We start from the raw sequence: 22,036 nt of genomic DNA, 5'->3' as shown, positions 1-22,036 counted from the left end.
CGGCCAAGTCTCCCCAGATATGCCATGTTATAGTTGGTGCGCGAGGGGATTTCCCTCCCCAACAGCGCTGTCGTCCCCGAAGAGAGTATTCGAGCCACAGGATGCCCGCTCCAGACACGCGGTATGGAAAAGGAGGAAGACACGAGAAATGAGGCACATTTCTTAGAACGTAAAAGACTAAAATATTACTTAATAAATACTTGATAAACTCTGTTTATTAAAAAAAAATAAAAATTACTAGCGCGACAAATGATGATAAGATTAACAAGAGAGAGATATATATACATACATATTACAGATACTCTAAGGAATAACGGAATAAAAAAAAATACATAAGGAACGGCTTGATTAAGATAATAAGATAAACGCACTTAGAAACTACGGAATAGTTATAGGTATGTTTGGGTGTCCGTATAGAAGTAATATTTACAATAAAAGAAAACGATTAACTGTCCTGAAATAAAAAACCGATTACGTCTTGAATCTAACTCGTAGAAACACTGTTCCTAGAAGACGAAATTTTTTCCACGAACCGACGCTATGATAAGGGAAATACCGCTACGCAGTTTTTATCCGCGGCTTTCTTGTCCAGCCCTATTGCGACGCAGGACTCTCGCCGTAACGAGCCAAGACATGTTCGGACACGCATGACGAAACGACGCAGTAGACGTCGTTTATTTATCCTCGAATTCCGGCCTTCTTCGTCGCGATCCGCGTCGAGCCTCCCACCGGGTATCTCTATTCTCCGACGAGGGGTCCCGATTTCCCGGAAAATTACGAGGGGGAACTGTGGCGATTTTTCTTATACCACTTAACGTCGCCAGGCGACCGGTCGTTTCCCCGCCTCTCCCTGGGCCACCACCGGGGGCTTTGCACCAGGACGTCTCCGCCGGTTTTCCTCTCCAGCAGCAACTTTTCCAGGGTTCTCTTTTCCTTTCGTCCCTGCGTAATTCTTCGCTCCTCTGAATTTACGTCTTCTATCATCCCGCGCTCGCTTGCAACTGCCTGCCTTTCCCTCTTCTTTGATTTCAAACGTTCTCCCCCTTCCGCGACGCTTTCCGATTCGCTGGCGGCCCCCGTCAATCACAATCACCCCTCGCATTCGTGTTAGTTTTAGTCTGCGGTATCACTTACCGGGGTTTTCTTTTACTTTTATTCTGGTTTTTACAACTTTTTACTTTTTTCAAGCTATATTTATGTAAATAATCAACTCTGTGATATTACACTAAATTCTTTTTCCCTAGATCTATCAAGGCTGCTCTTATAGAATGCATAATTCTCGTGAAATGACTATTCTTATAGGGTCAAATAAACTCTTCTTCTAACATAAAACTATTCCTTTATAATAACTGTTCTTTTAAAACCAAAGTAAACTTTTATTATTCTTATAAAATGACTGTTCTTGAAAAACCTACATAAACTTTTCTTATAAAATAAAATTGTTCTTATAACGTAATTGTTCTTGTAAAACCGGAATAATCTTTTCTTATAAAATAAAACTGTTTTTGTAAAGTAACTGTCTTTGTTAAATAAAAATAAACTTCCTGTAAATGGACTTCGTAGACTTCTTGATCTTGTTTTCATTCTTTCGGTGGCCTTCCTCTTCTTTTGTTCAGCCGCTCTCCTTTCCGCGGCTGAACCTCCGGTTGCAATGTTCACCATCTGTTCGTTAGAGTTGGGAGATGCAGTATATATACATAGGGAAATAGGGTTTTCCGCCAGAAAAGTAAGGTTTTTTTACAAATTGCGGGAGAAAACCCTATTTTTCCTGGAGAAATTCTTATTTCCCTATGTATCAATACGAGAAACTCATGGTGTGGGTCAAAAAATCCGAAAAAATTCGACAAATGTTTTCTAAAATAGTACTACCGATTGCCATAGGTTTCGATCAAATCTAATTTTTGAGCGTACCCCTTTCACATGGAATGACCCATATATATACATATATATATAATACATAATATACATAATAACACTAAAAATGTATATATATATATATAATCATCATCATCTGATCGCCGCGTCTGCACACTACGGTCAAAATACATATATCATCGTCTGTTTTCTTTTTTTTCCGAGACGGCTCTCTGTTAAGCCCGTATCAGACTACAGATTGGGGACTGAGATTGAGATTGAATTTGGCCAATCAGTACAAAATTAACTGAACTCAAGTTTAATGAAATTTAGTGAACTTTGCACTTATTAGTCAAATTTCAATTCAATCTCAATTTCTAATCCGTAGTTTGATATGGGCTTTATAGACTATGGCTGCGTTCAAGGAGCGCGCTATCAGCGCTATTGTGTTATTCTATCTTTATCGTTCATTAGACGTAAAACAAGAATAGAACGATAAAATAAAGCTGCAAACGTGCTCCCTGAACGCATCCATAGACAGCATAAAACGACTGGCTATATAAAGTGCGTTCAGAAAGACACTATTAGCGCTATAAAAGCAAACATTACTAATGCTGTTTGTGAGACAAATAACGCGAAAGCAATAGCAAGCTCCACGAACGGCATTAGCGTAGCGTTAGCATTTAGTCTATTCTTTTTAACTGCATTGCTGAACTAGTTCAATAAGTTAGAATGAGACAAGTATATTTTGTTTAACTTATTTCACCAGTTCAGCAGTGCAGCTAAAAAGAACAGACTAATTACTGCGTTATTATCATATCGAAGCTTTATTTCCGCTCAACTGTCCATTACGTGCGAGAATAATAGTAAAATAATGAATACAATGCACTCGTATTGTATGATATTCACGTGCAAAAACTATGACATACAATGTTATACAGTTCTGTTCACAGAACTTGCAAACGTTAACACTACCATTACTTCGGAAAGAATAGCGTTTATAGCGCGCAGTGATGACATAGCACACTATCACTAATGACGTCATGATTGCGTTTGTAGCACTATCCTCTAGCTCAGCGAACAGCCTTTAGCGCTAAATAGCGTTAATAGCGTCTCCCCGAACGCACCCATAGTAATATTACATATATGCGAAACTACTGCGTAGCCATATATAGTATTACATATAGGTGCCCATCAGAGGCATTTAACCATAGAGATATAAGAATAGAGGGAACAAGGGATATATGCTACCTGTAAGTGGAAGTGATAGAGGTCAAGAGAGAGATGGATGCCGAGTGTCCTATCTGTCTCTTTCTAGTCGAGCGCTGTGATTGGTTGTTACAATAAGCCACCAAGACGACCACGCGACGTCAGGAGGGGAGAAAGCAGACTAAAATTTCGTTTTGTAAATATGCGTGCACATGTGTGTAGAATTAAAATTCGTTAAATATTCGAACGTTAACAAAATAATAATTGGACGCGATTTGTTTAAAAATGAAACATTGTTTGAAATGCAAGGCGGAGTTTTATCCTGGATGTAACCGTAGTTTTCACTCGTAAGAAAGTACAAATACGTAACCTCAAATAATTATATGTTATTTTTTCCTACATTTAAAAAAATATGTAAATGTTATAGGCTACCGAAGGATGTAGATATAAGACGTAAATGGTTAAATATACTTCAACTACCTTTGTATTTTGAAGTGAAAACAGCATATATTTGCAGTAATCATTTTAGCAATGACAGTTTCTTTGAATTGAATGGAGAAAAATGTATAGCTATATCGTCGTTGGTGCGGCAGCCAATCCCAGCGCGTGACTAGAAAGAGACTGATAGGACACTCGGCATCCATCTCTCTCTTTGCTTCTATGACTTCACCTTACAGGCTTGTTCCCTCTATTCTTATATCTCTATGCATCTAACACACTAGCTCCAGGTCCCGCGGGAATAGCCGAACGATCTAGACGTGCACGTCTCGCGAAGCCTTTGTTCGTCGTTGAACCGCATATTTTTTGTTAAGTTGTTCCTCCTCAGTGTAATGCATATAAACTTATTCTTCCATAATTAAATATTACTAGTGGCGTTGGAGTATATACTCTTCCGAGTACCTGTAGCCAAATATTAAGAAAAAGAGAGAGAAAGAGAGAACACTAATCTCAATTGAATTGAAATGACAACAATACACTGTGCAAGCAATACGGATAAAACTAAAGAGGTAATCATCTTATAAATATTAATAAAGAGATACAAGTATAATAAATGTGTACATACAGAATATAATAGATACAAATATATAAGAAAATGTCTAGTTAGTCATTTTATCATTAAGCAAAAATAACTTAATTTAATTATCTAATCTAGTATAAAATATTTAAGTATTAACCATTATAGAATTTGGAGATTTCCTCTCTTAAAAGAATATTATTTAATATGTATATTTTTACAGTACTACACAAGACAATAAAGTTGACTGGTGTATTCATACTGCATCTGTTACTAAGCACTGCTAACCATGGCTTCGAGTAAAAGTACAAAAGAAGTTTTATTATCACTTATAGATGATATTGAATTGATAGCAAAGTAAGTTGTTATTTGCGAATGAATGAATTAACACGTTGACTGCCATGGAACTTTTCACGATTCTGGTCTAAGAAGCCAATTTAATTTAATCAAGTAATGAAGCGACAAGATATCTCGTAGTTGGCAGTCAACGTGTTAAACTGGTCTTTTCCTCCAAACATTCAAAATGTTGAATTGTAATGTTCCTAAATTAATATTTCTCTTCAGTAAAAAGTTATGATTGCAAAATTTGTGTTATTTCTTGCATGTGTATTATTTTCTTCAGAGAGATGATAGAAAACATAATTGCTCAAAAGCCAGCAAAACTCTCAAGTACAGAACATGCTCAGTTGACAGAACTGCTAGTTGCCAAGGATAATGAATTAAAGGCAACATTAAAACGGGCTGCTGAACAAGCCAAGATTAATTTGAAAATGGAAGCTTTGAAAGCTGAAGTAGAAAGGCAAGATCAGGACATCCAGCAATTACAACGACAACTGAAAGAAGCAGAACAAATCTTAGCTACAGCAATTTATCAAGCAAAGCAAAAATTACAATCTATTGCACGTGCTAACAAAAGACCTGTTGCTTCAGAAGAGCTTATTAAATATGCACATAGGATAAGTGCAACAAATGCTATTTGTGCACCATTATCATGGCAACAAGGAGATCCTAGAAGACCTTATCCCACAGGTATCTTATATTTATATCTTATATTTATATATTGTACAACCATCTAATAATTTAATTGAAAAATTATAACATATTAAAATATAATAGAAAAGTTTCCTATGTGTATATCTAAATACAATTTAAATCCAAACTTTTTACAGATATCGAAATGAGATTAGGATTTCTAGGACGACTGGGCGATGTACCTCTGAATGGACAGATGCTTGGGTCTCATCCAAGCTTACCGTCTGACTTGCATAGAGCAGGACATCCTACTGGAGGTAAAATATCTTTATATACTGTGCTCAAATCGATAAATAAAACACAAAGAAGGATAAAGACTAATGAATCAGCCATCTAAATTTTTCTCAGAAATCAGCCAGATTTCAAGATCTTCTATTGCTCTTTCAGAACCACCCGTTTCACAATCAAACCAATTCGCATGGCATCCGTCGGGAGAAATTCATATGTCCGTTGGACAAGGAAGTGTGGCTGTGAATACACATAAACAAGAGACTGAAGACGTTGAAGTTATGTCTACGGATTCTTCGAGTAGTTCATCCAGTGATTCTCAATAGATATGTTTATATATTTATATATTTCTCACAATAGATATATAAACATCTTTATATTAAACATCATATGATCTACGTAATATTAACTTAGAAAATAAAAACGCGGAAAATATTACACGTTACAATCTTGACTCTGCATTTATTGCTACATAGATGTGCATTCTAAAAGTACTTTTGGTACAAGCTTGTGTAAAACAGTAGTAGTGTAATACATCTCTGGATTGGCCTGCAAAGTAAAGAAAATAATACGCGAAATGAATAAGTGGAAATTTTGTATAAAATGTATAAATTTCTCACAATCTAAATGCATATTTTAACATTATATACTAACTAATAACATTTTTTCGTTGAACTGTGATTTCTGGAAAAGAACATTTTCGTTAGTGAACGTCAATCCAAATAGATTGCAATCTGCCTGGATTTTACTTATATCTTTGTAGAACAACAGTTCCTGTAATTTTAATCCCGGGAATATTAACATTTTGTTATTATAACCAGAACTCATGATTTGTAAAACATTTCTGAAATATAATACATTTATTTATTAGTTAATTAGTAATCAAGATACAATATGTTACTTATCCTTAAATATATTTGTGTGTTACATTACTATTATATATTTTATCTGTCGTGTGTGATGATAAATAATGAAGATTAAATATCAAATACCTCCTGAAGCTTTGTAAATTAGAAAAAAATGCACAAGCTAGTATTGGAGATAGTCGTTGAATTAAATAGTGGACACGAACATAGTTCCTCAAGTACCAAGCCAATGATATTTGTATAGCTAATTTAACTGCTGGTGAATTTCTGTTCAAAAGCAAAAAGTAAATTTTATATAACTTTTAATTTTTTTATCATGGCATCAGCAACTCACTTCAAATCTGATGAAAGAGTAAGAGCTCTTTGCAGAGCATCTTGATCTCCGATATGAAGGAGAATGTAGGAAGCTTCTATTTCTGATCGATTATTGTTTATTGTCATTTTGTCAAAATCTTTATATAAGTCCATATTATCTGTCACACTTTTGCTATCTTGTTCATCGTACAGCACAAGTAAATGCTTGATACATTCTAACAAATGCTTATTATTTATCTTTGCATCAAATTCTGAAATATTTCTCTCACATAGCCTAGAGAGAATGACGTGTGTTGTACCTAATAATTTCTCAAAACTTTTTTAATGGGCTGTTTATTTTGCTCATACCTTTGCGCTGCGTAAATGTGGAAGCGGGTAATCGGTTCTAGGAGACGAATATATGCAGTGGTATCAATTCTTTGAATTACAGCATCTTGTCGCACTGACCTCAATCGATCAAATACAAAATCATATATCAACACCCAATTTAAATCTGTTTTTGTAACTATCCTAAAATATTATTATATATTACTTGTGTTATGTAATATTTAGATAGGTTGCTTTTACTAATAACATTAGTGTATAATAACTTAATACAAAAATTTTGCACAACAGTTAAATTATGCTTAGTGATGAACTTCTCTGGCTTTTCTCTCTCTCTCTCTCTCACTCTCTCTTACTTTCTCTCTTCTTCTCTTTCTTTTTTCCTCTCTTAATTTTTAATAAATAAAACTCATAATTATATATTTATAATAAATATGAAATTGAAAGTTACTCTGTAAACAGATATTGAATAGTAGATAGTAATATATGTGGTGGACGTAATGAATCTGGATTTGTCATAACTTGACCAGCAGCAGAACGACTAAAGCACTTGACAGCTTTGCCAGGATCAACCTTAGATCTTTTCATGTGTTTCGTTTTCTCATCAATTTCATATTTATGTAATAATCCTTCCACCTCCCTCCTAAATTTAAAAAATGTTAAATTTTATAAATTTTGTCTTGTATTTTATGATAATGCAAAGTATATCGAGATAAATAAAATACATATTCCTACTTATAAATTCAATTATCCTGCTTATATAAGTGCAGAATGTAGTTGTTAAACATTAAAATTTAAGTTACAAATAGCAATCTCGTTCATATCTCTCGGTTCTTTTCAGTGCAAGTGTTCTGTGTAGCAGAGACTTACATCCGTTGCTCTTTTAGTGGACACATTAAAAGACATCTTCCAAGTATCGACTCAGACATCGTCATTGCACTTTTCGTTCATACGGTATGGTAATGTTATATCCTTATTTATTATAAATTTGTATATTGGAAATATGTTATATGTATTATGCGTATATGTTCAATAAGGTTAAACTAGAAATAGCATGAAAGGCGTGTATTAACAACGTAATTCAAGACGTGGAGGCACAGATGACGCTAATGTACACTTTGACAGGCGTATTGTGCATTTCGTAACTGACGAGTATCTATCGGAAGAAGAGAAGAAGACGGGTATGTTTGACGGGCGTTTTATCGTGTTTTATGTCTGAAACTTACATGATGGATGATTGATTGGATTGGAGAATCATCTGGAGTACATCATTACGTAGACAATGAATACCGCAAGGACGGCAAGACGGCCTCGACGGATACGAGATCCTATGCATACGATGCACACGCGTCTACGCTTAACTGCGATTCCCGCCGATTTGTTACCAGGTATATTCGATATGTTGGGTCTAATATCATATCGTGTTCCTAATTCTGACGATGTAATCATCGGATTTTTCGACCAAATTAATGTGCTTTCGGTTAATCTCAACTCTCGGGTACAATTTTTTGTATATTAACCTCAAATATCCATGTAAGTATGTAAATTTATCCNATTTATTTATTCATTTATTTATTTATTTATTTATTTATTTATTTATTTATTTATTTATTTATTATAGGTGTATCTCGTACTATGGATGTACCTTCAGTAGAGAATTTATTAAATAGACGTCCCGATGGTTGGAGCTCACCACAGAGTCCTGATGAACTTGTTATTCAAAAGAGAGGCCGACGTAGGAATATAGTATGGTCACCTGATCTTGATGCTAATAAACGGAACAATCTGCTCAGGTATCCATCTATCTACACCATTTATTATGTTAATTTGTATATATTTGCATCTGTGATAAAATTATTTTTATTAGAAGTAACGGTAAATATTTTGAATCTATTTTGAAAATTTTCAAGCAGTTCTATCAATTGAAAACTCAAAGTGGTTTATATTGGGCAATAATAATTAAACATTAAAGTTCTTAAAATACTTAATACTTTTGTGAATTTCTCAAATAATATTAAAAACATATTGTGACTTTTCATACAGTCAAAATGAATATCTATGTGTTTTGAGTTCATTATTATTAGTAAATCTGATAAATTCATATTTGTGATTTAGGCTCATTACTTTTTACATTCAACAGATTATACATCTAATCTATCTTATATTATCTATTCTGATAAATCTTCTTTTATTTCAGCTTAAGCTCCAGAGAACGTACACCAGTTAAAAACCCACAGGCTTCAAGGGATCTTCTGAGGAATCCACCTAAGAAAAGGCTTTCTCTCATTGATATTTACCAGTCTGAATTTATCACACCAGAGAAGAAGAGGAAGACTCACTCCATAATGTCGGACACGAACATATCGCAAGAGCAGTCTGTCGATAATTTAACAAATAGTTTACGAGGCCTCAGTCATGAACAATTGGTGCAAATGATCATGAATGTGATACACATGCAAGAAAATGATTCACTCTTTGAGAGCGCAACACTTCGTAACATTTTCTTGAAAAAAATGCCGATCGCGGATATTCAACCGTTGATGCAGAAACTAAATGTCTTCAGACAGAATATTTACGCCAGCCTTATATGTTCTAATCTGGACGATTCCGCGTATAGTCGTGCTTATATACATCTGGACATGTTCGAGGTGAACAAATTTCTTTTTTCTATTCTGGCCTCTCACAAGAGAGAATTCGAATCATCCGAACTTGAATTTGGGCTCTTCGTCGAATTCAATCATTCTGCTTGTTGAAAATTAGTGGTTTTGACGACATAATCTGTGTTTAATTTTCATTTTTCTCTCAGAAAACCTTGGTCGAGCAAGGAACACTACTGCAAGAGTCTCAACATTGGATGTCTTTGATGAATTATGTGCTGGCAGCATGGGAAATTGTGCGAGAATTGCCAGAGTGGGAAAATCAGGGTCATCAGAATACCACACATAGATGCTTCAAAAGTTTATCGCAATTCTGCATTCAAGCTATAAGAAGAGAAAATTTCGAAACGTCGCATTTGGAGATTTACATTGAAAAGTACGTAGAATAATGACACTCAAGTTGAACGCACATTTTGAAAAATATTTGGAATTTTTTTTTAAGTATCCAAACATATAAACAATATTGACGATACATACTCGATTATTTTCAGGCTCGAGGCCATTGCCGGACAGTGTGAAGATTTTAAAATCTGTCTTCAGATGGCGAAGGAAGCGAAGGAGGCGAAGCAAAAGAGTTAGATCTCTTTTCTTCTACCACGTATATTTTTCCCGCGTGAACACACCAGCTTTATTTAGATATTTATTTTGGCATATTTATGTGGCAGTTGAAATTAACAACGTATTTATATGTGTAGTGATTTAAAATCAACCAGTGAGAAACTTTTTAACGATATTTTGAGTAGAAAATGCAAAAAAAATTCTTCTGTTTACGTAACATTAAGTCACTGCAATAACCAATATGTGACATTACTTGTTCAAAAATTGTCCACACACATTCATCAATGTAATTATATATAATATTCGTCTCGTATCTATATATTTTTTTCAATCAATAAGTATATTTGCGTACAGATAACACAAATGCGCGATATTAAATATATCTAATATCTATCATCTGCCATTTGACATTAGCTGAAGTGAAACTAATTATACAATTTATATATATATATTTTTATAATATATTTTTTATGCTTTTTGTTTTAAGATATAGATAATCTAATTTTGTATTCATCCTTAAATGGAAAGATTATTTTAATTTGTCACAGTAATTGCTAATTACGGCATCTGTATCAGAAATAAAAGGAGAAATGAATTGCCATTAAAAATACCAATTTAATAGGGAAAACAGTAAATACATTTGAGAGGTCCATTTTTCCATTTAAGGACAATTTCACGAGAAGTATTGTACTTGTTAGAATGTAAAATTTTCTGACTTGGTAGTATGTTTGGTCTAGACTTATTCGGACTACTCGTATAAAAAATATGGTCTAAATGACAGAAGACGAAATCGAAAACATATCTTCATGATAAGCGTTCAAATGGCGTTTTGTTATTGCATATCGAACATTATCGAGTGTCATCTTTTGACACACAATTTTGAACCTGTTAAAACATTCGAAATGTTCGGAAAGTACACAGTGTCGTCATTTATTTTTGTACTTTGCGAAAGTATCTTGTAATGTGTCCATTATAATCACTTTTACGATTTTTATAACGTATTTATTGTGAATTGCGTCAGGGAGAATGGATTAATATATATGTGTATTTTTCTTTTTATTAAAAACGATTTATTCGTCATAATATATATCGTGTATCTCCTTATATTCTAATATATTCATTATTACTTTCGAAAGGCACATATTTCATTTAACCAGCGATCAGAAATTTTCCAAGTGACTTGCGACCGCGTACCTCGCACGCCTGTACAGATTTGTCATGAGAGTGCAATAGCAATGATACTGGGAAAATTCACGACGTTTCGGTATATTCGGTCGTGATAATCGCTATCTTGTACATGCCTAGCTAAGTTACGTAAGTTTTTAGACATTACCGAGTCGGTAGTACGTTTTGGGGTGATGTATCGAAATATCTTTTGTTAGTATTGTTTTAGTATCATATTTCTTATGTTTTTCCAAGCATCTGCACACCATTTGTAAATCCTATCGTATCATTTTATCGTGCATACTGGCAAGATTACGTCTCTAGGAACGACTTCGAAATCGGAGAGATCGGCCGAAGGACTTCCTCGACACGATATTTCCGGCAAACATGTGATTAAAAAAAAATGTAACAATATAATCTGACCTCATCTAAACTCGAACATTTAGGTGAAGCAAATTAAGAGCGAAGTAAAACTCGTACTATTGATCGCTCGCATGAATCACAGGGTGGCCGAGAATTGACGGAAGATGAGCATTATAACACTGTTCGCTTTCGTGAAGTCTCGACTGAATCGGTCTTGAACGAAAATACAGAGAAAGGTCATGTGTCTCTTATACTTATTAAATATTACAACTTATTTCAATATTTGACGTGCGAATAATTAACACTTAAATTACAATTTTTTGTACGACTACACAAAAATACAATATATTTTGTATCGCGAGAACGAATGACCACTCGTGTCACGGAAGCTTGATTGGCAGACATGATCAGGTGGAAAATCATTAATGAAAATTTACAATTGAGTATAGTTAGGTAGATCCAAATTTACCCGATTACAATTAATTTACAGCACATTTGCAATTATTTATAATTATATTAACAAATTCTCTCGATGCCAATTTTCAAAGGATTAAGACGATTCCATTTTCCGTCAATTATTGTACAACCTGCGTAATAAAGATATCATTTTCCGAAACAGATGAATCAGTCGCTACACGCAACTAATGAACAATTAAGTACACCAACATATGTAAAATGATCTGTAATACTCCACGAGCGTGTGTAAACGGTACGAGATGTGCCACTATAATTCTTAGCTAAACTTTCTCGAGCAGAAAGTGAAGTTGAGAACGTGCGACTGCAAATCGTGGCAGGTGTAGTAAAATCGAATGGATCGCGAAGCGCATTCGGTCGGTTTACGGCAGATCGTAATTGTTCGCCACTCAAGTTCCATAATAATGCGATCCGCTCTTGAAAGAATATTAAAAAAAAAAAAAGAAATACAATTACATACGCTGTGCAATTAAGAGATTACTACACCGTTAAAAAATCGCACGGGTTCTCGCTCTCGCGAGAATCCGTATCCGCATGTCGCAATGAAATGCTATTAAATAACGCTGTTAAAACTTGCCTACGTTGTAGGATAACAATTAACAAGATAAAGCTGCAAATCGAATACTGTAGTAATCGTCGGATATCCTGCAAGAACACGAAAGACCCCTTCTTAGTCCGTTTTCGCCGGCTGCACTCTAGGATACAACTGGGAAACGTAAACAGCACAGTTTAATTCACAAGGCTCAGAGCTTACTGTTAAGGGAAATCGATCGATCAACACAATTAGGGCTTAGACACAATGAAAGGAACGAGGAAATCAACCCAAATAGACGTATTTCGATATAATTGGTTGCATCGTGATTAGCATAAGTACATTAATGCGTCTTTGTACAATAAGCATTTTGTCAATATATAAAAGAAAATCATCCGATGCCGCGAAAATTGCGGCAATATTGTTACGATATTCTAGTGCCATAAATATTGCTGCTTATTTTTCCTGAAAGAGAATTAATCTGGAATTATTGTAGTAATAAGAAACCAATATTTGGATTAAAATTGTAATGCGTAATAAATGAATATTTCTTAAAATAAATATATTTTAAACATATTATGCTGTTGCACTTGGCATGAGAAAGCATACATTAAACATTTACATACTATGTTCAATATTTCTATCTGGAAAATGTAAGGAATTATTTATAAGACATTCGAAATTTAAGCTATAATTTAAAATATAACAAAAGGAATATGTAGAGAATAAGATAATACGTAAGAACGTTTTAAAACAAAATCACTACTTTTGCCATATTTTCTGATGAATTGTCTCTATTGTCATCATTAACGCTTTATCATTTTCTTGATGATTGTCGATTAACTCTGACTTTTATTTGTATATTGATCGTTATTAGACATTTTGTAGATTAATTTTCAGTCAATTATTAGGCCGTATAAGCACACTTATAAGAGGTAGAATTTCGACAATGTTCCTAATTCTTGTTCCTTATTCCTTTATTATGAATTGAAACATAATTGTCCATATGTCGAAATGTAATTCTTTGTTCCTTATTCTTTTTATTGTGTCTGAGCTCTCATGCTTACCCCCAACAGATTCCGAGGTACGTAGCCTTCCTTGTGACCGAGCTTGCTCCACCACCATTCCCTCTCGTTGTCGTCTCCCTTCCGCAGTACGACCACAGAATCGCTGTTCTTCAAGGAAAGCTCATCGGCGTGCTGTGCCTCGTAATCGAAGACCGCATAGACCTGACCATTGTTCATGATGCCCAATTTCTCTTGAACGCCTGAAAAAAAAACGACGAAACTTTCCTCACAAACATGCTATTTCGTCGTCAATGCTAATTCTCGTAATAATCGATACCGACTGTATAAATACTCCGAACACCCGTCGAATCCTTCTTCGTCCTCTTCGCATTTCTCCGCCGCGGTTTCGTGATCTGACAGAGTGGTCGCGAAGATACAAGCGCCGTGCTCGACCAAAAACCTCACCATCGATAAATTGTTGCAACTGGCTGCGCAATGTAATGGGGTCCTGTGTGAGAAATACATTAATGTTAAAACAAAATATTAATTTTAATTTAGTTAAAGATTTAAATATTAATTGTTAGGCCCGGACCTGTAACAGATATAGTGAGCCTTCAACCTTTTGCTGTCTTTGAGCAATAAAAGCAATAATGTAATTTCTGATAAAAAGGCGTTTCCCACGTTGCTAAAAGTTATAATAACGCTTAAGGCTCCTATTTCCTTCCCGCAGCTATTTTAATTAACAACATTAAAAGCGAAAAAATGCATACTGAAAATTTTCGCAGAATATTAAATAATAGAATATGTCTGTAAAATGACACTTGTGATAGGCTGAGCACATTTGTAAAATATTCCAAAAACTTTCCTTTTACTTTAACAATGAACCTTTAAAATTAACGTGACAAAATCATGAAAAATTATAAGTTCTAAAGGAAGATCGCATGTCATGTTGTCTTTGTTGATGGCTATTAGCTATTTGTTGATTGTTAGAGCAAAAGAGGAAAGCTTTCGAAATATTTGACAAATGTGCTCAATCGATCACGAATGTCATTTTATAGATATATCTTTTTGTTTCAACGTATTTCGCAAAAATTTTGGGCATGCGTTTTCTTACTTGCAATGTCATCAAGCAATACGACTGCAGCGAGGAACCAGTAGGCTAATTCTGTAACTTTTAACGACAGCGCCTCCCTTATTCTGTAACTTTTAACGACAATTTCGTTATAGTTAACGTATTATTAAGCGATTTTATGATACATTTTGTCTGCGCAAAGATTTGTAACGTATTCATTATACCTGTCTCGACGGACATAAATTTGCTCGACAGTTCGTTAATAAAAATATAATATGATCTGTTAACAGAGTATGGTGACAAATTAACGACAAAAACCGAGCAGGATCTGTCGTTTCGTCACCATTTTAATGTATTTAGATGAAATTGATACTGTAGATTCTGCTCGATTTCCACCGCCAATCTGCTGTCAAATTATGTCAACAGACTCTATCGACAGAACACGAGCTTAATACGAATGACACAAATGACTATAAATCTGCCAAGGTATTCTAATCGAATCTACTACCAATTCGTCGGCATACTGCTAACATTTTGCTTACTGGGTACCTTAAAAGTTACAGAACAAAGGCAAGAAAGCCTTAAGCCTTAGGAATTGCGAGTCTGGTAAATCTGGTAACGGAAATGTTGTCTGCTATAAATTACGTTACAATATAGCATTTCGAGCAAAAAGCTTAAGCCTGTACACATTAAAAAACGCAAGCAGTAAGATGTAAACAATAAGTAAATTACTCAATCATAGTCGACCATTCTCCTTATAGTCTAAGAATAATCTACTATGGCTGATCAATTTCCTTAGTGCTGAAGTCTTACTGCTTACATTTTTCTACGTGCTGTCAGCCTTGCTGCATTTATTGTAGATCCGGACTAAGGCGCTTTTGTTGCCGATCCAGCTGTGCCGATTATTCAAACGATCGATCCGATTTACCATCCGTCGCTGTCCTGGGCATTCACGTCGCAGCCGAATTCCACGAGGAACTTGACGATCTCGAGGTGACCGGCGCATATGGCGTTGTGCAGAGCGGTGATGCCCTCGTCGTTAGCGGAGCTCGGGTTGGCGACCTCCTTGGCGGTTTTCTTCACGAGCTCGAGCTCACCTTCGAGGCTGGCGTCAAGCAGCAATGCCAACGGATCGAACGACACCCGCCTGGACAGATTGACTTTGCCCGTGCTCGACTTGAGGTTCCCCTTCTTCCTTCTTATCACTTCTGATATTTTGCCGCCGTCCACGTCCACGTCGGTGCCCAATAGTTCCGCATCACTCTTCATCTTCGTCGACTTATCGTCAATATTGATGACATTGAGTGCGTCGACAATGTCCGATTCTTCCAACTTCTCGCTGTCGCCGATGTCCTCGCCGATCGCGGTAATGCTCTTACAATTGTCCGTAGCGTCGGTGGTCTGTTGCTGATGTTGCTGCTGCTGTTGCTGCTGTTGTTGCTCAGTCTGCATGAGATCCGCCGGGATTTCCGTCTCCGGAAAGAGGAAAGCCGGGGGCATTTCAATCCGTCGATTTATCGACACGTGAACATTGGATTTGGCGTATCTCAGCTTCGGCTGTTCCGATATCGGTACTTTCTTCAGACTCAGCGGTCGCGCCTTGATAATCTGGTGATTGGCCAGCTGCGTCTCCGTGGGAGAATCGGGCGGCTCTGAAGTGGGAATCGGCGGTATGTCCTCGTCCTTATCCGATCTGTGGAGCACGCGTAAGAAAATCAATCAATTGATTTCAGAGCACAAAGTGTGATTAAATGTTCAAAGTGAGAGCACGATGATTTCCCCGTAACAAGATCACTTCGGTTAAGACTGACGATTTTCTTTCTTTCTTTCTTTCCACCACATCGAGGGGGAAATCGAATGATATGATTTATGTAACGTCGAGAATTCATTCAAGATTCCACAAGTCTTTCTTGCACCAGCCGAATATTGATCGATAACGTACAATTGTGGACATAACTGAAAATCTTAACAATATCGTCCGGTCCAGGTGTTGCTGCCAACGTAAACGCCAGGTAAACAGAGATCGAGTCGCGGGATCGTACGCGAGATCGTCGAACTGGCGAGCACGGCACGCTGAACGCATGTACTGATCGGAGAACTAGCGAANGAGAGAGAGAGAGAGAGAGAGAGAGAGAGAGAGAGAGAGAGAGAGAGAGAGAGTCCATGTCGTCTCTACGGCACATAGTCGCGGTTCTATTTCGGTGTCTATTATTCGAGACAGGCTTCGATTCACCGGCCAAATCGATCGCGAACTAATTAACATTTATAATTAACCCGGTAATCGTTTTGTCATTCCGCAGCCCAAGTCCGAACGTGAATCGCTCGATGAATACTTCAACCAATTCGTGGCTCTCCGAGGAGGAGGAGGGACAGTGTAAAGGGCATCAACGGACTTGCGAACTTATTGTGGTCGCCATCAAATTTGAGACTTCAGTTGACAAAACATATTACCCGCGAGTAGTCTTAGCTGTAAAATTGTTATAAAATAAACTCTTTGACCTAGAGAAACGTGTGAAATTAACTTTGCAATGCAATTTCTATTTTCGCTTCTTTTCGTTCTTAGTTAAATATGAAGAGAATTAAGAGCTTAATTCTGTTGTTCGCGTCTATTTGGCCCGAAATCATTTCACTTTCCTGTTACATTTTGATGTGATTTGAACGAGCGTTCTGGTATTTCATGACTATGTTTCACAATTCGAGAACATTAATTTGAAACTAAGTTCTGAAACAAATTCATGAAATGCCAGAACGCTCACTTATTACATAAAAATATAACAGGGAAATAAAAATGATTTCAAAGCAAACAGATTCGAACAGAACAGCAGGATTAAGGAACATGGAAATGACAAAACTTCCCGATCGAAGCTATCAACTGGAACTGGAAGACAAACCTCGAATTAAGATTAGCATTGGTCATCTTGCAATCATTAATCCCATCTGGTGGCGCGTCGATTTTCTCGTGATGAGTCAACCTCGGTGGTGGATTGGGTTTGCTCGGTTTCGGTGGCAGCGCCGGCTTCGTTTTGTCCTCCATCCGCGACTCGTTGAAGCTCTTTCTCTCACCGTCGCTCTTCGCTCGGTCGAACTCGAAGGGCTTGTCCGGCGCCTTCACCGGAATCTCGTACTTGACAGCGTGATCGACTACGTGCTTCGCCGTGGAGTTCTGCTCGTACTTGGATCCTGGTGCGTCGAATTTGTTCTGGCTGCTCTCGTACTTGTTCTGCTCTGGTTTGTACTCGGCCTTGTACTGGCCATTGTTGTCGTACTTGCTGGTAGGCTCGTGTTTGAACGTCGCATTGTGGTCATACTTGTTGGACGATCTGCTTTCATGCTGCTGTTGCTGCTCATGCTTATTGTATTGCGTCTCCCGGCCAGACTCGTACTTGGCATTGAGGTGTTGTTGCTGCTGCTGTTCGTGCTTCGCCTGACTCACACCCTGGTCGTGCTTGTTCTGCTGTTGCTCATATAGCTTCGACGCCTGCATTGCCGGCTGCTCGTACTTGCCGTGCTGCTCGTACTTGATTTGCTGAGATTCGTATTTAGCGAAACTCGAATCATATCTGTTGGTTTGCTGTTGCTGCTGCTGCTCGTGTTTGGGTGGTAATACAGCATGCTCGAACTTGTCTTGAGTCTTGCCTGACTCGAACTTGACCTTCTGACTATTCAAGATCTGATTCTGCGGATCTTGGTTCTGCGGATCCAAATTAGAGCCGGACGACAGCTGCGACTGGTTGTACTTCTGTGCGCTCGAAGCGTTGCTAAAGGCGACCGTGGCGGTGCCATGAATACCAATCGAAGCAAGATTCGATGACTCTCTCTGGACCTGATAGATGGTTGACGAGGGCGCATGAATATTTATCTGGTTGGGATACTGTTGCTGCTGCTGCTGCTGCTGCGATCCAGGCGTGTAACCGTGTCTGGATGCGTTGTAGTTTATCGTCTCCTGGTTGCCAACACAGCTGGATTGCACCAGTTGCGGCGCGCTGTTGGTCGTGGTCTGCTGCTGCTGCTGATTGCCACTCGGCTGTACGTTGAAACTGGCGATATTGTAGTTCGGCGTGTTGTTCGCGTGCCCGCGACCCAACAGACTCAATGTCTGCGGCATCACCGGATGGATCTTGGTCGAGGACGTCTGGTAGATCTGCGACTTGACAGAGAAACTAGGCGCCACGCTCGACACTGGTTTCTGATGAATGGCCTGCAAGTTGCGGTGGTTCTGCGCCTGCGAGATCGACGAGACGGTGACGCCGAGATTCGTCGACGCGCTGCTCGATGCAGTGCCAGTCACGTTGTATTGTTTTTGCTGGCCTCCGTTGCCATTCTGGTGCTGCTGTTGCTGTAACTGTTGCTGCTGATGACCTTGATGAATGCGAAGACCCTGCGATAGGTTGTCCGGGCTGAAGCTATGCGCGCTACCGCTTCCGATGAGGTTATTGTTGTTATTATTGTTGTTATTGTTGTTGTTGTTGTTGTTATTGTTGTAGTTGCAACTCGATTGGACTGTCGCAGCTTGATTGCTGAGATTTTGATTGTGCTGCTGCTGCTGTGGTTGTTGTTGTTGCTGCTGATTACTTCCTAATAATTGAGATTGACCTAAACATTCGATTGGATATTAGACCTGCGTAAAATTATACTTTCATATCGAAACTATGCTAACAGTGAAAATTTTATCATTATTACGCAGGATGTCGCGGGGATTAAACACGTTCGATCGATGAATTATTTAGAAATTAGAAATCGATACATATCTGCTTCCTCCGAGACAACTCAAGTATAGGACGTGAGTAAAAGCGAACTCTCACCCTGAATGTGCGACTGCGACTGGCTATGAACGATTTGGTGTCCGTATTGCTGAAAGGCCGGCCGCTGTCCTAACTGGGAAGCACTGGCTGAATGTTGTATCTTATTTTTATTCACGTCGTCCTCTATCGCCTTGAAATTCACCGTGAACTTGGTGTTGTACGGCAATGTCTGGTATTTTGGATCGTTCTTGTTCAGATTGAAATCATTGTCGTTGGGTATGTGAGAGTAAGGCTCGATCGCGGCAATGTTTCCGGCCGGCCTCAGCTTGCCGCCGCTGTTAAAGCCGTCGAGCTTCGCGTCCTGGAATCCTGTCGTACTGACGCCGATGCGTCCGGACCCTGAACCCAACTGATGGCTCAGCCGTTGATTTAACGCTCTCTTACGCTGAAGACGACTTTGAAGCTGCGCTATCCGCGCGTCTATCGACGCCATCTCGGCCTGCCTCTGCGCCAGGGCCAGGCGTTGCTGCGATACCACTTGATTCTGCTGTTCGTTCATCTTGTTGCGATACTGCGAATAAATCAGGGGGAAATTTTGATACTCTCTAATTTTTTCGGGGTGAAATCTCGCTCGAAAAGAATAAGAAATGCCGGTGTTTTCATTCAAAGCGATAATGAAAATATCGCCACTCGAAATCGCAAAAACGAATGCTTCATTCCAGCTCGGAGTGGATTCTGACTCCGTGCGAGCAAATGTTTCGATCAATCAGAGTGAATGTGTTTCTGTAGAATACATCGAACTCACTTTTCAATTTCGAATGAAAAATACTCATCCCGCAATTCAGAACGGAGAATTCACTATACACTGAAAAATGAATTTGATTCTGTCTGACAATCTATCTGACAATGGGCGACCAAACGTGTTTTGATTAAAGGAAACAACATTTCTGATTGTTATTATTATTTGTATCTATATTGAATATAGTGTGTAGTATTGTTTAGATATATCGAGTGAACAGAAATATATTCAATTGGCGGGGCGCCAGCTAATCGTTGTTATTAAGCCGAACCACAAAATAAAGCATAAATGAAGCAAGAAAATACATAGAAAATACATAGAGAAAATAATAAACATAAAATAGATATAGTACAAAACAGAAATAAAAATATGTAAAATAAGAAATGAGTATAAGTATGAATATGGGATTATAAAGCTATTATTGATCAATTGTAAGGAAAAATAATATAAAAATAAATAATTATATACTAACTTAATTTGATTATGAGAACCAAATTTGGTTAATAAGAACAAGAAATTTTGTTTCCTTCCAATTAGAAATTTGCTCCATTGTCCAGAGCTTGGGTTGACTTTAACTGGTTGTCGAGTCCATCTAAAGTTATATTACCAGGTTCTAAAAAGTCATGTAACGCTATACAGTAATTAGGATTTTAATCACGATTCATTATAAATGTCCTCATCAGGTTATATTATTGAATTCTTATCACGTTTTATCTCGGGTAACGGAAAGAATTATGATTAAATTAGGATTTACAAAGAACAAGGAGTGCTAAACTAGTGAAAAATACCTACAAAATATAAATCGAAAAACAAATATTGTTAGAACGACGATTTTCGACTTTAATAATGCAAATAATATATAGGAGCAAACAAATCACTTGCATTATCAAAATCAGAAATTATTTAATTCTAACGATTTGTTCTTCAATTACATACTTCGATTATATACAGAAGGTTTGACATATTTTGCCAAGCCGAAACGTGAAAGTCAATTGAACAAAAATCAATAAAAAAGTAATGTACTATTTTGCAAAATTTGCAATAAATATTAAGTACTTAATTAAATCGTCTGAACGAATGAGAAGGAAACGGTAGGCCGGACTCTGTAGACACGTATAAAGAATGATGGCTTCCATTTCCCACGCGCTCATTCGCTCAGACGGTTTAATTACTTAATAATTATTACGAATTTTGTAAAATGGTATATGATTTTCTTAATTAGTTTAATTCGTTCCATCTGCATCTACAGATGTACCGAAAATTTTCCGACATTGTGTATACAATAAGTTTCTAAAAAATGTACAATCGATGAATGACAGTTTATTTAAATTGTATTTAAAATATTGAAAATTTTATATAAAATATATGTAAATTTATTACAAAACTTATTATAAAGGTATTCCTTGCTCAATTTTTATCAATATATGATTACCATAAATTTACCATAATAAGAATTACAATTATCTAGTTACGATTTTGTGCAATCAGGTATACTTAATGACAATTTAGTCGGAAGTAACACAGATATTAAAAAATTATTCACACTGATAATATTATGTTATATGTACATATTTTTTTATATATTTTATATTTATTATATATTTTATATTTTTTTATATATTAAGTGTTTGTATTAATTTTCGCTATTTTTTGCTACAAAAACTCATTATTATTTCAAAAGAACGATACATTATATCTTATTCCAAGTATTGTCCTTTGGAAGTTACAACCTTTTCCCACTTTTCGGGTAACATGCGGACTCCGCGGTAGAAAAATTCAGGTTCTTTCGAGGTGATCCAGTCATCGAGCCATTTTTTGATATCTT

General features: G+C 36.9%; 4 protein-coding genes across 9 annotated transcripts in view; 2 read left to right on the top strand and 2 right to left on the bottom strand.

The window, feature by feature from the left end:
* The first annotated feature begins 3,741 nt into the window (after window positions 1–3,741).
* Window positions 3,742–5,794, top strand: LOC106741268 (mediator of RNA polymerase II transcription subunit 4). The gene is made up of 5 exons (XM_014613073.1): window positions 3,742–4,070; window positions 4,302–4,435; window positions 4,701–5,107; window positions 5,248–5,367; window positions 5,498–5,794. The coding sequence occupies exons 2-5, from the start codon at window positions 4,368–4,370 to the stop codon at window positions 5,662–5,664; spliced, it is 762 nt and encodes a 253-aa protein (XP_014468559.1). The 5' UTR covers window positions 3,742–4,070; window positions 4,302–4,367; the 3' UTR covers window positions 5,665–5,794.
* LOC106741266 (germinal-center associated nuclear protein) lies at window positions 5,784–7,893 on the bottom strand. 2 transcript variants are annotated; one of them, XM_014613069.1, is made up of 7 exons: window positions 7,714–7,893; window positions 7,295–7,486; window positions 6,868–7,029; window positions 6,539–6,793; window positions 6,331–6,471; window positions 5,993–6,182; window positions 5,784–5,887 (listed from the first exon to the last, which is right to left on the bottom strand). In XM_014613069.1, exons 1-7 carry the CDS (start codon window positions 7,776–7,778, stop codon window positions 5,807–5,809), a joined length of 1,086 nt encoding a protein of 361 aa, XP_014468555.1. In that variant the 5' UTR covers window positions 7,779–7,893; the 3' UTR covers window positions 5,784–5,806. The 2 variants fall into 2 exon arrangements, with proteins under 2 accessions (XP_014468555.1, XP_014468556.1); XM_014613070.1 differs by having other exon boundaries at window positions 7,579–7,823.
* Window positions 7,894–7,974: 81 nt separating this feature from the next.
* LOC106741267 lies at window positions 7,975–12,502 on the top strand. Of its 2 annotated transcripts, none has more exons than XM_014613071.1 (5): window positions 7,975–8,231; window positions 8,465–8,636; window positions 9,041–9,491; window positions 9,650–9,876; window positions 9,992–12,502. In XM_014613071.1, the coding sequence occupies exons 1-5, from the start codon at window positions 8,126–8,128 to the stop codon at window positions 10,077–10,079; spliced, it is 1,044 nt and encodes a 347-aa protein (XP_014468557.1). In that variant the 5' UTR covers window positions 7,975–8,125; the 3' UTR covers window positions 10,080–12,502. The 2 variants fall into 2 exon arrangements, with proteins under 2 accessions (XP_014468557.1, XP_014468558.1); XM_014613072.1 differs by lacking the exon at window positions 7,975–8,231 and adding an exon at window positions 8,244–8,376.
* Window positions 12,503–12,593: 91 nt separating this feature from the next.
* The window catches only part of LOC106741265 (myb-like protein AA), a 72,751-nt gene continuing 63,308 nt past the window's right edge, over window positions 12,594–22,036 (bottom strand). For 3 of the 4 annotated variants that reach the window (XM_014613067.1, XM_014613065.1, XM_014613064.1), the window contains 6 exons: window positions 19,473–19,983; window positions 17,562–19,263; window positions 15,599–16,363; window positions 13,940–14,106; window positions 13,659–13,858; window positions 12,594–12,765 (listed from right to left, as the gene is read on the bottom strand). In XM_014613067.1, coding sequence (XP_014468553.1) covers window positions 12,730–12,765; window positions 13,659–13,858; window positions 13,940–14,106; window positions 15,599–16,363; window positions 17,562–19,263; window positions 19,473–19,983 — 3,381 coding nt within the window. In that variant the 3' untranslated portion in view covers window positions 12,594–12,729. The remainder of the gene's footprint in view (window positions 12,766–13,658; window positions 13,859–13,939; window positions 14,107–15,598; window positions 16,364–17,561; window positions 19,264–19,472; window positions 19,984–22,036) is intronic. The other variant, XM_014613066.1, reaches the window with a different exon arrangement.

This window comes from Dinoponera quadriceps, unplaced genomic scaffold (assembly GCF_001313825.1).
Source record: "Dinoponera quadriceps isolate SergipeBrazil2010 unplaced genomic scaffold, ASM131382v1 scaffold657, whole genome shotgun sequence".
NCBI lineage: Eukaryota > Metazoa > Arthropoda > Insecta > Hymenoptera > Formicidae > Dinoponera > Dinoponera quadriceps.
This window is presented reverse-complemented; position numbering and strand designations above follow the sequence as displayed.

What these genes read in the sequence shown, in the direction of transcription:
- LOC106741268 (XM_014613073.1), top strand. Translation starts at nt 4,368, where the DNA reads ATGGCTTCGAGTAAAAGTACAAAAGAAGTTTTATTATCACTTATAGAT. An exon ending in GATATTGAATTGATAGCAAA is followed by an intron (nt 4,436 to 4,700) that starts GTAAGTTGTTAT and finishes TATTTTCTTCAG; the next exon opens with AGAGATGATAGAAAACATAA. An exon ending in AGCAGGACATCCTACTGGAG is followed by an intron (nt 5,368 to 5,497) that starts GTAAAATATCTT and finishes TTGCTCTTTCAG; the next exon opens with AACCACCCGTTTCACAATCA.
- LOC106741266 (XM_014613069.1), bottom strand. Translation starts at nt 7,778, where the DNA reads ATGACGATGTCTGAGTCGATACTTGGAAGATGTCTTTTAATGTGTCCA. An exon ending in CCACTAAAAGAGCAACGGAT is followed by an intron (nt 7,487 to 7,713) that starts GTAAGTCTCTGC and finishes TTTTAAATTTAG; the next exon opens with GAGGGAGGTGGAAGGATTAT. An exon ending in CACATTTACGCAGCGCAAAG is followed by an intron (nt 6,794 to 6,867) that starts GTATGAGCAAAA and finishes CATTCTCTCTAG; the next exon opens with GCTATGTGAGAGAAATATTT.
- LOC106741267 (XM_014613071.1), top strand. Translation starts at nt 8,126, where the DNA reads ATGAATACCGCAAGGACGGCAAGACGGCCTCGACGGATACGAGATCCT. An exon ending in AAACGGAACAATCTGCTCAG is followed by an intron (nt 8,637 to 9,040) that starts GTATCCATCTAT and finishes CTTTTATTTCAG; the next exon opens with CTTAAGCTCCAGAGAACGTA. An exon ending in TTGGAGATTTACATTGAAAA is followed by an intron (nt 9,877 to 9,991) that starts GTACGTAGAATA and finishes GATTATTTTCAG; the next exon opens with GCTCGAGGCCATTGCCGGAC.